Source organism: Pseudophryne corroboree, chromosome 8 (assembly GCF_028390025.1).
Source record: "Pseudophryne corroboree isolate aPseCor3 chromosome 8, aPseCor3.hap2, whole genome shotgun sequence".
Lineage (NCBI taxonomy): Eukaryota > Metazoa > Chordata > Amphibia > Anura > Myobatrachidae > Pseudophryne > Pseudophryne corroboree.
Window position 1 is genome coordinate 47,818,464 of NC_086451.1, and position 18,838 is coordinate 47,837,301.

General features: G+C 49.3%; 1 protein-coding gene across 1 annotated transcript in view; it reads right to left on the reverse strand.

The window, feature by feature from the left end:
- CCNQ (cyclin Q) overlaps positions 1–18,180 on the reverse strand; it is a 50,280-nt gene extending 32,100 nt beyond the window's left edge. Inside the window, exons 1-4 of the mRNA XM_063936328.1 lie at positions 17,945–18,180; positions 16,308–16,409; positions 8,837–9,020; positions 6,105–6,237 (exon numbers count right to left, since the gene is read on the reverse strand). Coding sequence (XP_063792398.1) covers positions 6,105–6,237; positions 8,837–9,020; positions 16,308–16,398 — 408 coding nt within the window. The 5' untranslated portion in view covers positions 16,399–16,409; positions 17,945–18,180. The remainder of the gene's footprint in view (positions 1–6,104; positions 6,238–8,836; positions 9,021–16,307; positions 16,410–17,944) is intronic.
- Between the last annotated feature and the right edge of the window lie 658 nt (positions 18,181–18,838).

Below are 18,838 nucleotides of genomic sequence, written 5' to 3' on the forward strand. Positions count from 1 at the left end.
TATATTCTTTAAGCCATGCAGAGGTTTATATTGCCGCCCAGGGTGCCCCCCCCTGCGCCCTGCACCCTTACAGTGACCGGAGTATGTGAGGTGTATGGAAGCAATGACGCACAGCTGCAGTGCTGTGCGTTACCTCAGTGAAGCTGAAGGCTTCTGCCTCCTGACGACTTCTGTCTTCTGTACTTCTAGCTCTTTGAGGAGAACGGCGGCGCGGCTCCGGGGGTGGACGCCCAGTAATATCTGCCTGACATAACGCGTCCTCATCCCCTACACACAGTATAATAGCTGCCTGACATAACGCGTCCTCATCCCCTACACACAGTATAATAGGTGCCTGACATAACGCGTCCTCATCCCCTACACACAGTATAATAGCTGCCTGACATAAGGCGTCCTCATCCCCTACACACACAGTATAATAGCTGCCTGACACAAGGCGTCCTCATCCCCTACACACAGTATAATAGCTGCCTGACATAACGCGTCCTCATCCCCTACACACAGTATAATAGCTGCCTGATATAACGCGTCCTCATCCCCTGCACACAGTATAATAGCTGCCTGACATAACGCGTCCTCATCCCCTACACACAGTATAATAGCTGCCTGACATAACGCGTCCTCATCCCCTACACACAGTATAATAGCTGCCTGACATAACGCGTCCTCATCCCCTACACACACAGTATAATAGCTGCCTGACATAAGGCGTCCTCATCCCCTACACACAGTAAAATAGCTGCCTGACATAACGCGTCCTCATCCCCTACACACAGTATAATAGCTGCCTGACATAAGGCGTCCTCATCCCCTACACACAGTATAATAGCTGCCTGACATAAGTCGTCCTCATCCCGTGCACACAGTATAATAGCTGCCTGACATAACACGTCCTCATCCCCTGCACACAGTATAATAGCTGCCTGACATAACGCGTCCTCATCCCCTACACACACAGTATAATAGCTGCCTGACATAACTCGTCCTCATCCCCTACACACAGTACAATAGCTGCCTGACATAAGGCATCCTCATCCCCTGCACACAGTATAATAGCTGCCTGACATAACGCGTCCTCATCCCCTACACACAGTATAATAGCTGCCTGACATAAGGCGTCCTCATCCCCTACACACAGTATAATAGCTGCCTGACATAACACGTCCTCATCCCCTACACACAGTATAATAGCTGCCTGACATAAGGCGTCCTCATCCCCTACACACAGTATAATAGCTGCCTGACATAACACGTCCTCATCCCCTGCACACAGTATAATAGCTGCCTGACATAACACGTCCTCATCCCCTGCACACAGTACAATAGCTGCCTGACATAAGGCGTCCTCATCCCCTGCACACAGTATAATAGCTGCCTGACATAAGGCGTCCTCATCCCCTACACACAGTATAATAGCTGCCTGACATAAGGCGTCCTCATCCCCTACACACAGTATAATAGATGCCTGACATAAGGCGTCCTCATCCCCTACACACAGTATAATAGCTGCCTGACATAACGCGTCCTCATCCCCTGCACACAGTATAATAGCTGCCTGACATAACGCGTCCTCATCCCCTACACACAGTATAATAGCTGCCTGACATAAGTCGTCCTCATCCCCTACACACAGTATAATAGCTGCCTAACATAAGGCGGCCTCATCCCCTAAACACAGTATAATAGCTGCCTGACATAACGCGTCCTCATCCCCTGCACACAGTACAATAGCTGCCTGACATAAGTCGTCCTCATCCCGTGCACACAGTATAATAGCTGCCTAACATAAGGCGGCCTCATCCCCTAAACACAGTATAATAGCTGCCTGACATAAGGCGTCCTCATCCCGTGCACACAGTATAATAGCTGCCTGACATAACGCGTCCTCATCCCCTACACACAGTATAATAGATGCCTGACATAAGGCGTCCTCATCCCCTACACACAGTATAATAGCTGCCTGACATAAGGCGTCCTCATCCCCTACACACAGTATAATAGCTGCCTGACATAAGGCGTCCTCATCCCCTACACACAGTATAATAGCTGCCTGACATAACGCGTCCTCATCCCCTACACACACAGTATAATAGCTGCCTGACATAATGCGTCCTCATCCCCTACACACAGTATAATAGCTGCCTGACATAAGGCGTCCTCATCCCCTACACACACAGTATAATAGCTGCCTGACATAACACGTCCTCATCCCCTACACACAGTATAATAGCTGCCTGACATAACGCGTCCTCATCCCCTACACACAGTATAATAGCTGCCTGACATAAGGCGTCCTCATCCCCTACACACAGTATAATAGCTGCCTGACATAACACGTCCTCATCCCCTACACACAGTATAATAGCTGCCTGACATAAGGCGTCCTCATCCCCTACACACAGTATAATAGCTGCCTGACATAAGGCGTCCTCATCCCCTACACACAGTATAATAGCTGCCTGACATAAGGCGTCCTCATCCCCTACACACAGTATAATAGCTGCCTGACATAAGGCGTCCTCATCCCCTACACACAGTATAATAGCTGCCTGACATAACACGTCCTCATCCCCTACACACAGTATAATAGCTGCCTGACATAACGAGTCCTCATCCCCTGCACACTGTATAATAGCTGCCTGACATAACGAGTCCTCATCCCCTACACACAGTATAATAGCTGCCTGACATAACGCGTCCTCATCCCCTGCACACAGTATAATAGCTGCCTGACATAAGGCGTCCTCATCCCCTACACACACACACAGTATAATAGCTGCCTGACATAAGGCGTCCTCATCCCCTACACACACAGTATAATAGCTGCCTGACATAACGCGTCCTCATCCCCTACACATAGTATAATAGCTGCCTGACATAACACATCCTCATCACCTACACACAGTATAATAGCTGCCTGACATAAGGCGTCCTCATCCCCTACACACAGTATAATAGCTGCCTGACATAAGGCGTCCTCATCCCCTGCACACAGTATAATAGCTGCCTGACATAACGCGTCCTCATCCCCTGCACACAGTATAATAGCTGCCTGACATAAGGCGTCCTCATCCCCTACACACAGTATAATAGCTGCCTGACATAACGCGTCCTCATCCCCTGCACACAGTATAATAGCTGCCTAACATAAGGCGTCCTCATCCCCTGCACACAGTATAATAGCTGCCTGACATAACACGTCCTCATCCCCTACACACAGTATAATAGCTGCCTGACATAACACGTCCTCATCCCCTACACACAGTACAATAGCTGCCTGACATAAGGCGTCCTCATCCCCTGCACACAGTATAATAGCTGCCTGACATAACGAGTCCTCATCCCCTGCACACTGTATAATAGCTGCCTGACATAACGAGTCCTCATCCCCTACACACAGTATAATAGCTGCCTGACATAACGCGTCCTCATCCCCTGCACACAGTATAATAGCTGCCTGACATAAGGCGTCCTCATCCCCTACACACACACACAGTATAATAGCTGCCTGACATAAGGCGTCCTCATCCCCTACACACACACAGTATAATAGCTGCCTGACATAACGCGTCCTCATCCCCTACACACACAGTATAATAGCTGCCTGACATAACGCGTCCTCATCCCCTACACATAGTATAATAGCTGCCTGACATAACACGTCCTCATCACCTACACACAGTATAATAGCTGCCTGACATAAGGCGTCCTCATCCCCTGCACACAGTATAATAGCTGCCTGACATAACGCGTCCTCATCCCCTACACACACAGTATAATAGCTGCCTGACATAAGGCGTCCTCATCCCCTACACACAGTATAATAGCTGCCTGACATAAGGCGTCCTCATCCCCTACACACAGTATAATAGCTGCCTGACATAACACGTCCTGATCCCCTACACACAGTATAATAGCTGCCTGACATAAGGCGTCCTCATCCCCTACACACAGTATAATAGCTGCCTGACATAACGCGTCCTCATCCCCTGCACACTGTATAATAGCTGCCTGACATAACGCGTCCTCATCCCCTGCACACAGTATAATAGCTGCCTGACATAACGCGTCCTCATCCCCTGCACACAGTAGACATTCTGAGAGCTGAACAAATCTGCCTAAGAGCAGCCCATCCATCTCTGAAGCATGATAACCTTTAGGATACTGTTCCTGTATTTTAGAGAATAGGCAGCAGTGGTTAGCATTGCTATAGTCCTAAGATCAAGTCTGGCCAGGGCTTTATCTGTCTGGAGTTCTTATGTCCTATCCATGCTCAGAAGGGTCTCATCCAGGCACTCCAATATCTTTCAATGGCCAAAACCCTACTAGTAGGTTAGTATGCAAAATATGGACCTGCTGCTTATGAATGTGTGCCATTCACCTTAGCCCGCTCGCTCTTTAATCAATAACTGAATATACAGAAAACCAAATTATTTTTGAACGCCCGGCTCATTTTCCTCACCAAACGCACTACGTCCACCTCCCCTCTCCTACAAGCCCTTCACTGGCTCCCCTTCCCTTTCAGAATCCATTTCAAGCTTCTCACACCCGCTTACAAAGCCCTCACCCACTCCTCTCCCACCTACATCTCTGACCTTATCTCCCTTTACACTCCCACACGTCCTCTTCGCTCTGCTAATGCACGCCGACTCTGTCTTCTGATTAATTCCTCCCACTCCTATCTCCAAGATTTTTCACGCGCTGCACCACTTCTCTGGAATTCCCTACCTCTCCCCCTCAGAGTCTCCACCTCTCTACAAAACTTCAAACAGGCTCTCATGACCCACTTCTTCACCAAACCCAGCCAAATCTCATCCTAACCCCCTGTTCCACGCTCTATGTACTCCGCCTGTGGCACCCCCGTCTGTCTGCCCCACCCCTTTAGAATGTAAGCTCTCACGAGCAGGGCCCTCTTCCCTCATGTGCTTATCCTTTCTTACTTTAATAATCTTCAACTGCACCAAATCCAGCAGTCTTCTACCCCCGATACTTATTCCAGTATCCTCTGCTGATGTAGTTATGTTTATTTACCCTGTATTTATCCTGTATTGCCTTCAACTGTAAGTTGCCGGTTTCCAGTTTTGATTATTTGTTTATGTACTCAGTAATTGGGCGCTGTGGAACCCTTGTGGCGCCATATAAAGGATAATATTTTTTTTTATATAATAAAACTGCAGCCTCCAGTCTTTTTGCTATGCGAAGCAATACCGATGACAATGCAGCCTTTAAATTCACTGGGAACTAGTGGAGTGACAGTGACACAAAGCAGACCTCTATAATGTGAGCGATGGGCGGAGTCTATTTGAAGGGTGCATATGAACAGGTGGAATAAGGAAATAAAATGTCCTGTACTCTAATCACAGCACTGTAACAAGAGAATTAAGATAAGAATCATATTGTTCCTGGGACGGACTGAGGCTCTAAAACAGCCCTGGCATACAACTCTGCCACACGACAAGGGGCCATGGTCACAGCTCACGGGGGCACGGCCTCGAGGCCCCACCCCCCCATCTCTCTGTAAACCGGTCGGCCTAGCAGAGCACTGGGCGGCTAAGCTGCTTGGCCAGCCCTGGTTTTCTCTGTGCGGCCGGACTGGCCCATCGGGTTATAAGGCCCTTCTGGCATTTGCCAGGTGGCCATTCCGGCCCTGCATTGTTCCCGATGTAAAACAAAACCTATAATGGCACAATGGAAGAAATATCTCATGACGTCTACATGGTTTGTCACCCCCAAAGTCAGTGAGCATGTTAGCTGCATGTACTAAGTTAGAAGAAAGGGTCACAAGTGGTAGTAAGCTGCCCGCACTATACATTAGTGTTCATTCTAGCACCCTGCACCTTTCAAAATCTGTGCAGTTCCACTTTCCTGCCTGGGGTGTCGCTCTCTGCTGTTTCTCAGCACACTGGTCTGTTACTCAGTGCTGTGATACAGACCTGTGTGCGCTGAGAAGCACCAAAGCAGAAAGCGACACCCCAGGCAGGAAAGAGGAACTGCATGGATTTTGAAAGGTGCAGGGTGCTAGAATGAACACTATACATAGTAACATGCCAAGTCATGACTCTGCAGTGATATGAGATATAAGCAGATTGCTGTGAATCACTCACTTTGTGTGGATGGCTGAATGAGACACGGAAATGTAACAGCCTAAGCATTAGTAATTCACACTGCACAATGCTGTCCCGGAGCTCCCAGAACTTGGAATCCACTTCCAGCGGTTCGCTTCCCGGATTCAGGTACCTGCACGGGGAGGACAGATAAACAAGCGACGGGATGCGTCAGTCACACTTCGCTGTTACACTGTGACAGAACCGCCTGCCAAGAACATTTTCCTGGAATCACGCTGGCAACAGAGCAGCACTTTGTAGACTGAAAAACAATTCAGAGGAAAGGATGGATATTTATGAAAAGTGATGTAAGGGGAAAACGGTACTGTTGCCGCAGCAACCAGACCTCAGCTCTCGTCTCCTACATTACCCTGGAACAAGGAGTTACATGATTGAGTGCGATGGACAGAACATCTTTTTCCCTTTAAACCGCTTTCCATAAAGTTTGTGACTGTCTAACGCTAGGACAACGGTTGGCTTCAGCCCTTAATATAATCGCAGTATAATAAGGAATTCGGAGTAGAAATGAAATGCCCAAAAAAAAAAAAAAATCAGTACTGTACAAACTGGTTGTGGCATTAATCTGTGGTTAGCGGTATTACGGATCTGCACTTCGTGAGACACTAAAGGCGACACTTCTGTGACTAATCGGTCTATTTACTAAAGTGCGGGTTTATAGAAGCAGGGTTCTATCAGATTCTACTTATCATTTATTTAGCAACTTCTGGGGGGAGGAGGGGGGGCTGATGACATCCTATTTTCATACAAAAACAGTAAGGAGTGCATTATCCCATTGATGCTGTATGGTCAAAAACAAAACATTACACAGATTACTCCTCCGGATACTGGATTATCACTCTCAGGGGTAAATTTACTAAGATGGGAGTTCTATTTAAGATGGGATGTTGCCCATAGCAACCAATCAGATTCCAGGTATTATCTTCTAGAATGTGCTAGATAAATGAGAAGTAGAATCTGATTGGTTGCTATTAGCAACATCCCATTTTAAATAGAACTCCCATCTTAGTAAATTTACCCCTCAGTATCTGTTCTTATTTTGAAAGCTAAAACTAGAAGAGGTTCAGCAGTGAGTTTGGAAACTGGAAAACACCTTTAAGCTTTAAAATATGGGATATACCTAAAGTAAAACACAGTTGTATTGTGATCGTGTTCAGTACAGATCTATCAAGATCAGCCTAGGATGCATGTTTGTAAGTAAAGCAGCCCTCCTGTTAGGTGACCTGCTGCTGCAGGCACCAACTCAAAAATGAGCTCTCAGTGCCTGGAGGCGGGGTTTATAGTAGTGATGAGCGGGTTCGGTTTTACTCGGTTCTCAAAACGGCATCTTATTGGCTCACGGATGTCACGTGTTTTGGATAGCCAATAAGATGCCGTTTTGAGAACCGAGTAAAACCGAGTAAAACCGAACCTCGCTCATCACTAGTTTATAGGGGAGGCCCCAATGCATCCTAGGACAGCCTAAATCTTTAGCCTGTTGGTGCCTCTGGATCAAGAGCCCCACTACACCCCAATGTTTTCCTGTGGAAACCAATATCCTGCTGCAGAAATATACATTTATTTGCTCCCCTTGTATTTTAACATGGTTTGTGCCAAATACAAAGAGAAGGAGGCAAAAGCAAAGCCGCGCATTTCCATCCGATCTCCAGGAGACATCTCAGCAAAAGAGACACCTCCTGCACGTAACTGCAATCCCAGCACTGCGACCCACTCACAAGCTGGGATCCAACATGGCAACCATCGATTGTGAGGTCCCACACAGTCGGCTAGCTGAGTAAACCTCGGCTTGCACAGCTGGCCCATGGAATCAGGGGATGAGAGGCTAGGTAGTCTGTGTGATATCATGCAGATCCCCACGCCCCCATTTCTAGGAACACAGCCCTCCCTCCACCACCTCAGCGCTGCTGCCTATCAATCAGGCAGCGGCAGAGGAGAACTGCAGGCGACAATGCAAGACCCGTTCTGCGCAAGTGCAGAACAGACCTTGCGCAGCTGCAGAATCCCAATTATCGGTCACATGCATTGCGCCAATCTCCATCCCATAGACAGCATTATTAAGCTGGTCCACTCGGTATGGATAAACGTTTTCTACATTTTATCCAATAATACTTCCTGTATCTACCTGTATCTAGCCACAATCTCAGATGCACAAAATGCATGTGCAATATCACGGCCACTGCGCGCACGGAACTGGGCCCGTTTCAGAGCTGGTCGCAGGAGTGATTGTTGCCGCGTCTTCGGTAGCAGCAGACCCGAGATGTTTTGTTATTGCAGCAGGGCCGTCGGCTTCTCAGATCTGCTGCCTGCGTCCGATGATGCAGCATCGGATAACCATCGTGACTATTGCGCGGGCCCTGTGCAACCTTAAGGTTTCTCAGGATGTACAGCTGCTGGGGTCTGAAGCTGCATCCCAAGACACAGTCGCTGGCTTCGGTACGCCCTTACAAATGCCACACCTGTGCTTAATACGCTCATCCCCATTGCCGCCCCAAAATGGTCGCAGCCAGCCAATCAGGTTGCGGCTTCCCCTAGACCGAGACTTAAGCTGCAGCAGCACCACGGCACACGTGCACTGTGGCGCCTGCGCATGAAAAAAAATAAAACATCGGACAGCTGCGACCAAATCGATCCAGCGAGTCTGAATAAGGACCTGAACGCAGATATGATCTCAAAGGACTCACCCGTACATTGAACATTGTCACTGTAGCTCTCACCTGTGACAGACATTAATGATGTCCCTTGTTCGCAGGTGTTGTTCCTCTACCTTCCCAGCCAGGTAAATAGCAGACATGGCTACAAGATACGGGTCATAGTCATCGAGTCTGGTCTCATGGAAGAACTTGTGATAAATAGTACAAGCAGTGGCTATCGGAATGGACTGCATTCCCAGCTTAACACCTGCAAAATAAGGCATTACAGTGAGCAGGATAATTAATAATAATATTATCATCCTTTATTTATATAGCGCCACAAGGGTTCCACAGCGCCCAATTACAGAGTACATATGCACATAATCAAAACAGGAAAACAGTGACTTACAGTTGAAGACAATATAGGACAAGTACAGGGGAACTAAGCATAACTACACCAGTAGACGACACTGAGATAAGTATCAAGGTGGCCAAAAAAACTGCAGGATTTGGGCAGTAGAGGATTATTAAAGAGAAGGATCAGCACATGAGGGAAGAGGGCCCTGCTCGTGAGAGCTTACATTCTAAAGGATGAGTGCTTAGTATGGACACTATGGGAGGAACTCAATTGAGAGCGGGAAATATAAAAAACCCTGCAGGGTGGAGTTGCCCTATTCAATTAGAGGAGATAAAAATAAGACGCGATGATGTCTATAGAAATCACTGCTTCTTATTCACGCACCCCCCAGGGCAAGTCTTATTTTTCCTAATATCGTCATTTTTAGGAAAAGTCACTGGGACTAGCTCTGGTACCCTTGCGACATAAAGACTAATTAAGCAATTGGAAGTTTCCAGTTAGTTTAATTGGTCAGTAATTACTCCTTCCAAAGCTGTGTCTGTTCTAGCATCAGGAGACGGTCTCCTGTAGCAGCAGTGACTGAGTGTGTGAGGGGCACCTCTCCTCCCCCCACCCCAGAAGGCGACAGCAAAGGGAACTACATCTCCCAGAAGCCGGGATACGGTTATTAGGTCGACATGGGTTTTTCAATATTTTTTTTTTTTTTTTTTTAACTTTTTTATACTTTAGGATCCACATGGACTAGGATTTGGAATAGTAACCTGTGCTGAGCGCAGCGGAGCAAGGCTCCTTGCCCGAAGCATGGCGAGCGATGCGAAGGGACACTGTGCACTAATTGGGGTTCCTCGTCACTTTACGAAGAAAACAACCACCAAAAAAGTAAAAAATAAGCTCCTGTTGACCTTTTCCCATGTCGACATAATGACCATGTCGACCAATAGCAGTCAACCTAATGACTGTCGACCTAAGTGTGGTCAAAATAATGACCCATATCCCAGAAGCCACCTCCGCTCCCAGCGGTTATCAGGCGCGCGCATACCCACGGTTATCCAAAATTGGGTGCGTATCTGTGTCACAGCGCCCACGCTTTTCATTAACGCCTTACTGTAACACTGTCCTCACACTACGCCTCACTGTAACGCTGTCCCCACACTACGCCTCACTGTAACGCTGTCCCCACACTACACCTCACTGTAACGCTGTCCCCACACTACACCTTAATGTAACGCTGTCCCCACACTACGCCTCACTGTAACGCTGTCCCCACACTACGCCTCACTAACACTGTCCCCACACTACACCTCACTGTAACACTGTCCCCACACTACGCCTCACTGTAACGCTGTCCCCACACTACACCTCACTGTAACACTCACTACACCTCACTGTAACCCTGTCCCCACACTACACCTCACTGTAACCCTGTCCCCACACTACACCTCACTATAACGCTGTCCCCACACTACGCCTCACTGTAACGCTGTCCCCACACTACGCCTCACTGTAACGCTGTCCCCACACTACGCCTCACTGTAACGCTGTCCCCACACTACGCCTCACTGTAACACTGTCCCCACACTACGCCTCACTGTAACACTGTCCCCACACTACGCCTCACTGTAACACTGTCCCCACACTACGCCTCACTGTAACACTGTCCCCACACTACGCCTCACTGTAACACTGTCCCCACACTACGCCTCACTGTAACACTGTCCCCACACTACGCCTCACTGTAACACTGTCCCCACACTACGCCTCACTGTAACACTGTCCCCACACTACGCCTCACTGTAACACTGTCCCCACACTACGCCTCACTGTAACACTGTCCCCACACTACGCCTCACTGTAACACTGTCCCCACACTACGCCTCACTGTAACACTGTCCCCACACTACGCCTCACTGTAACACTGTCCCCACACTACGCCTCACTGTAACACTGTCCCCACACTACACCTCACTGTAACACTGTCCCCACACTACACCTCACTGTAACACTCACTACACTACGCCTCACTGTAACACTGTCCCCACACTACACCTCACTGTAACACTGTCCCCACACTACACCTCACTGTAACACTGTCCCCACACTACACCTCACTGTAACACTGTCCCCACACTACACCTCACTGTAACACTGTCCCCACACTACGCCTCACTGTAACACTGTCCCCACACTACGCCTCACTGTAACACTGTCCCCACACTACGCCTCACTGTAACACTGTCCCCACACTACGCCTCACTGTAACACTGTCCCCACACTACGCCTCACTGTAACACTGTCCCCACACTACACCTCACTGTAACACTGTCCCCACACTACACCTCACTGTAACACTGTCCCCACACTACACCTCACTGTAACTGTCCCCACACTACACCTCACTGTAACACTCACTACACTACGCCTCACTGTAACACTGTCCCCACACTACACCTCACTGTAACACTGTCCCCACACTACACCTCACTGTAACACTGTCCCCACACTACACCTCACTGTAACACTGTCCCCACACTACACCTCACTGTAACACTGTCCCCACACTACACCTCACTGTAACACTGTCCCCACACTACACCTCACTGTAACACTGTCCCCACACTACACCTCACTGTAACACTGTCCCCACACTACACCTCACTAACACTGTCCCCACACTACACAGTAACTGTAACACTGTCCCCACACTACGCCTCACTGTAACGCTGTCCCCACACTACGCCTCACTAACGCTGTCCCCACACTACGCCTCACTGTAACACTGTCCCCACACTACGCCTCACTGTAACACTGTCCCCACACTACGCCTCACTGTAACACTGTCCCCACACTACGCCTCACTGTAACACTGTCCCCACACTACACCTCACTGTAACACTGTCCCCACACTACACCTCACTGTAACACTGTCCCCACACTACACCTCACTGTAACACTGTCCCCACACTACACCTCACTGTAACACTGTCCCCACACTACACCTCACTGTAACACTGTCCCCACACTACACCTCACTGTAACACTCACTACACCTCACTGTAACACTGTCCCCACACTACACCTCACTGTAACACTGTCCCCACACTACGCCTCACTGTAACGCTGTCCCCACACTACGCCTCACTGTAACGCTGTCCCCACACTACACCTCACTGTAACACTGTCCCCACACTACACCTCACTGTAACACTGTCCCCACACTACACCTCACTGTAACACTGTCCCCACACTACACCTCACTGTAACACTGTCCCCACACTACACCTCACTGTAACACTGTCCCCACACTACACCTCACTGTAACACTGTCCCCACACTACACCTCACTGTAACACTGTCCCCACACTACACCTCACTGTAACACTGTCCCCACACTACACCTCACTGTAACACTGTCCCCACACTACACCTCACTGTAACACTGTCCCCACACTACGCCTCACTGTAACACTGTCCCCACACTACGCCTCACTGTAACACTGTCCCCACACTACGCCTCACTGTAACACTGTCCCCACACTACGCCTCACTGTAACGCTGTCCCCACACTACACCTCACTGTAACACTGTCCCCACACTACACCTCACTGTAACACTGTCCCCACACTACACCTCACTGTAACACTGTCCCCACACTACACCTCACTGTAACACTGTCCCCACACTACACCTCACTGTAACACTGTCCCCACACTACACCTCACTGTAACACTGTCCCCACACTACGCCTCACTGTAACACTGTCCCCACACTACGCCTCACTGTAACACTGTCCCCACACTACGCCTCACTGTAACACTGTCCCCACACTACGCCTCACTGTAACGCTGTCCCCACACTACGCCTCACTGTAACGCTGTCCCCACACTACGCCTCACTGTAACGCTGTCCCCACACTACGCCTCACTGTAACACTGTCCCCACACTACACCTCACTGTAACGCTGTCCCCACACTACGCCTCACTGTAACGCTGTCCCCACACTACGCCTCACTGTAACGCTGTCCCCACACTACGCCTCACTGTAACGCTGTCCCCACACTACGCCTCACTGTAACGCTGTCCCCACACTACACCTCACTGTAACACTGTCCCCACACTACACCTCACTGTAACACTGTCCCCACACTACGCCTCACTGTAACGCTGTCCCCACACTACGCCTCACTGTAACACTGTCCCCACACTACACCTCACTGTAACGCTGTCCCCACACTACGCCTCACTGTAACGCTGTCCCCACACTACGCCTCACTGTAACGCTGTCCCCACACTACGCCTCACTGTAACGCTGTCCCCACACTACGCCTCACTGTAACGCTGTCCCCACACTACGCCTCACTGTAACGCTGTCCCCACACTACGCCTCACTAACACTGTCCCCACACTACGCCTCACTGTAACACTGTCCCCACACTACACCTCACTGTAACACTGTCCCCACACTACACCTCACTGTAACACTGTCCCCACACTACACCTCACTGTAACACTCACTACACTACGCCTCACTGTAACACTGTCCCCACACTACACCTCACCGTAACACTGTCCCCACACTACACCTCACCGTAACACTGTCCCCACACTACACCTCACTGTAACACTGTCCCCACACTACACCTCACTGTAACACTGTCCCCACACTACGCCTCACTGTAACACTGTCCCCACACTACACCTCACTGTAACACTGTCCCCACACTACACCTCACTGTAACACTCACTACACTACGCCTCACTGTAACACTGTCCCCACACTACACCTCACTGTAACACTGTCCCCACACTACACCTCACTGTAACACTGTCCCCACACTACACCTCACTGTAACACTGTCCCCACACTACACCTCACTGTAACACTGTCCCCACACTACACCTCACTGTAACACTCACTACACTACGCCTCACTGTAACACTGTCCCCACATTACACCTCACTGTAACACTGTCCCCACACTACACCTCACTGTAACACTGTCCCCACACTACACCTCACTGTAACACTGTCCCCACACTACGCCTCACTGTAACACTGTCCCCACACTACGCCTCACTGTAACACTGTCCCCACACTACGCCTCACTGTAACACTGTCCCCACACTACACCTCACTAACACTGTCCCCACACTACGCCTCACTGTAACACTGTCCCCACACTACACCTCACTGTAACGCTGTCCCCACACTACACCTCACTGTAACACTGTCCCCACACTACGCCTCACTGTAACACTGTCCCCACACTACGCCTCACTGTAACACTGTCCCCACACTACGCCTCACTGTAACACTGTCCCCACACTACGCCTCACTGTAACGCTGTCCCCACACTACGCCTCACTGTAACACTGTCACCGGCACTACGCCTTACTGTAACGCTGTGCCCACACTACACCGCACTGTAACACTGTCCCTCTTTCCGAGTTGCTCGCTTGTTAGCTGCTTTTAGCAGCATTGCACACGCTAGGCCGCCGCCCTCTGGGAGTGCATCTTAGCTCAGCAGAATTGCGAACGAAAGATTAGCAGAATTGCAAATAAATAATTCTTAGCAGTTTCTGAGTAGCTCGAGACTTACTCCTACACTGCGATCAGTTCAGCCCGTTTCGTTCCTGGTTTTGACGTCACAAACACGCCCTGCGTTCGGCCAGCCACTCCCCCGTTTCTCCAGAACTCCTGCGTTTTATCCTGGCACGCCTGCGTTTTTCCGCACACTCCCAGAAAACGGTCAGTTTCCGCCCAGAAACACCCACTTCCTGTCAATCACACTCCAATCACTTCAACAATGAAAATTCTTCGTTCGGACATGAGTAAATCTACTAAGTTTTATGCTAAAATACTTAGCGCATGCGCACTGCGTACCATGCGCATGCGCATTTTTGCCTTAATCGCTACGTTGCGAAAATCGGCAACGAGCGAACAACTCGGAATGACCCCCACTGTCACCACACTACGCCTTATTGTAACACGGTCACCACACTACATTTCACTTTCACCAAGTGTTTTTTACATGGGGCGTAATTCCAAGTTGATCGCAGCAGGAATTTTGTTAGCAGTTGGTCAAAACTATGTGCACTGCAGGGGAGGCAGATATAACATGTGCAGAGAGAGATAGATTTGGGTGTGGTGTGTTCAATCTGCAATCTAATTTGCAGTGTAAAAATAAAGCAGCCAGTATTTACCCTGCACAGAAACAAAATAACCCACCCAAATCTAACTCTCTCTGCAAATGTTACATCTGCCCCCCCTGCAGTGCACATGGTTTTGCCCAACTGCTAACAAAATTCCTGCTGCGATCAACTCAGAATTACCCCCATGGGCCGTATCATGTTGTGCTTCCTCTTATATCAGAACTCAGTCTTCATTTTTGTACTCAAGTTAGCATCTGGGTCCAACAGCGCTTGTGCTTGCAATGCCAGAACCAGGATCCAGGGTACACATGCACTGTCACTTTGTTGAATTCATTGCAAAAAATGCACACACAGTATCATGTGAAAAAGTCTATGGCTAGATGCATGGTGCTCCAAACATGGATATCTGCCGTGATATGAGGACCGATCTGGATACATCTGTATAACTGCTCTACTGTGGTAAAGAGGGTATGCAGCCAGCATACCGCTCATTGGGACCCCGGCTGTCACAATACCAACGCCGGGATCCCGACCGGGTTACCATACCGCCGCCGGTATACCGGCAAAGTAGGGGATTCCTCTTCTATGGGTGTCAACGACACCTATAGAGGGAGAATAAAACCTGAGCTCGCCAACGACCCCCTAAGGGGCTTCGTTGCGCTGACCCCCCCTGCCGGTAATTCCACCGCTCCAATGTCTGTATAATGACATTCAGCATCCCGTGCGGCGGGATACCATACCAATCCTGTAAAGAGTACTGCAGGGGCCAAATACAGGGGTTGGGATCTTTATACCGGCACCCGTCTTCCCGGTGGTCAGAATCCCGGCGACGTTATGCTGAGCGCTGGGATCTCAACGACCGGGATATTGAATAATTCCATTATAGTACTGGGATTATGCATTACTGCAATGGTGTAAAATGTGGGCAAAACACCCCTATATGACACAAACTTCCTAAATCCACTTTTTGAATGCAGTTTACTACAAATAATTACATGTAACATCTGACATACTGTAACATGCACATACAACATACTACAGAGCTTACCTGACTCCATAATAAATCTGGTCACTTTAAAGTGAGTCTTTACGGCTTTATCTTTGTCAGATTGCGACGCGGTAACAGACTCCGCCTCCATCTCTCCGACTCCTTAAAAAAAAAAAAAAAAAAAAAAAGAGAAGGAACACAGCACAAATTGTACGCGATTTGCTCAGATGATGTCACAGCCTGGAGACACATTTAGGTGCATTATGTGTTTTTAGAGGTCCTAATGCATTTATGGATTCGTTTTTTGTTATAAAAGATCAGCATTTGGTCTAGAGCTCTGATAGCACTTACAAGTAGCATAAACTGATTAGAACATAGGAATGGCGCAATAAGATGACAAGTGCCATGCTATTTGACTCACTATATTACTAGATTATCATTTAACTGACACACAGCTATATTATACCACATCTACTCACAACAGAACAGCTGTAAGAGCATCCAGAGGACAGAGAAGCTCAGAAGATGTGAGGGAGGCAGAATCTCACTGTAATTAGCTTATCCCTCATATACACAATATGGAAACATCAGGATCACTACTTGCTTTTTTTCTTCTTGACATTTCCTTACTATTAGATTAAAAAATGTATCACACTAGTAGGTTCAAGTTGATGCCCGCCACCATATACTCAAGCAGCATATGGATGAAGGCATGGGACTTCGGGAAATGTAAAACATATGTACGATACACCAGGGCAGTGTTGGGGTATGTTGAGTCTCGCTGAATATAGGGCCTGATTCAGAGATGGACAATAATGCATTCGCAAGTGCGATCCCGTATGTGCGAAAATATTCCAATGCTGCTACAGCAGCCTCGCATATATCACATCTGCATATAGACATGCAGCGGTGGTCGCAGTTCCTCCAATAACCCACCATCTGAGTTACCCCATGGCGGTGCAGAATGGCCACGGGAACTGAGACCCTGACACCCTGTTTCTTGCATACAGGATCGCAGCTGTAGGGTGACACACCCCAAAACACTCACAACACGCCAGCTTTTGCCAACGCTCCCCATAACCACCCCAAAATGGTTCCCGTCACTCACTGTGCAAATAAATCTTCGCTGCAAGCGGCAGCGCTATGCTACCACATCAGTGTCAGCGCAGTGCCACGATGCACGTGCAGTCACCAAACAATCGCTCTGCGTAAACATTGGCAATGCGCATGTATGTGAATGAGGCCCACATTCTATAGGAAACACTACTGGTCAATAATAGGCAATATTACATGGCAGGTGCCTATCAGGAGTAAGCTGCTCAGAGCCTGGGACCAGTTCCAGCAATTAGTGGCTCTCCAGTTGCTGCTGCTGCTGCGGATGGAGCCACGTCCCAGAATGCCTTGCGAGTGTCCCCTGGGTCACAGGGCATGATGGGAGTCGTACTGCTTCCACAGCAGCTGTAGAATGCAGACCCTCCAACATGACCCGCCCCACTAGGTACAAAATGCTCTGTTTCTGGACTTCCCTCTTAATTTATGATTTCCATCACCTGTGTTGAACTAGTTGAATGATAAGAAAGCTGTATCTTTACAGGTGATGGCAATAATAAATTAAGAGGGAAGTCCAGAAACAGAGCATTTTGTACCTAGTGGGGCGGGTCATGTTGGAAGGTATGAGAATGAGACGGCCTGTGTACCTGGGGCACGGTGCGGTGTGAGTAGGTCAAGGCTGCTGGAAGGACGGGCTCCGGCCAGGCGGTAACGGGTTCCCCGGCGCAATACACAGCACCCACGCCGCTCAGCGAGAAGCAGAGAAAAGCTGCTGACACCGGAAGTGTGACAGCCAGTGGGGCTCTAGCGCCGGAGCTGGCGGTGCCCCGCCTACTTCTGCGTTCATCCTCAATTGGCGACGTGTGTGCCGCTGGCCAATAGCAGGAGGCGAGGACTCTGATTGGCCGCGGTGTGTGAGCGGCTGGATGGAAGAGGTTATATATGTGCTTGTAGCTGATGTCCTCAGCTGGTGATGATGCACACAGTTCTGTCTTATGTAGAGTTTGCACTTACCTTCATCATGTCCCCTTCCTCTGCCAGGCACAGGGGCTCAGCTATGCTCTAAGCTGCAGCCTCACTGCAAGTCTTATGCTCAATAAGTTATGTAGAGGTTCCAGTAGTTGGGAAAAGCATAGTTACCTTCTGGGGCCTAACTCCAACTTTGTGGGCCCCATAGCGACATTTTTATGGGACCTCGTCCCAAGGTTGGTTCTAAATCGGAGTGGGAGAAGGGACCTTCTGACGTCACTAGGGGAGGAGACACGTCACCAGGGAGAGCAGCTCCGGCCGAACAGGGTACCCGAAAAGTACCCTCGCGGGCTTGCTTCGCTTGCCACGCTTCGGGCTCGCTTCGCTCGCCACCTGATTACTAAAGGTAATAGTTGGTGGCATGGACAGTAGAGGAACTATCCCGCTGGCCTAGCTCCTCCCCCTTGTGCTGTGCCTCCTCCTCCTGACGTAAAAGGTCCCTTAGGCCACTTGAATCTAGCATCTACCCTCGTCCCAATGGTCCTGGAGGGTTGCCTTTCTCTGCGACCGCT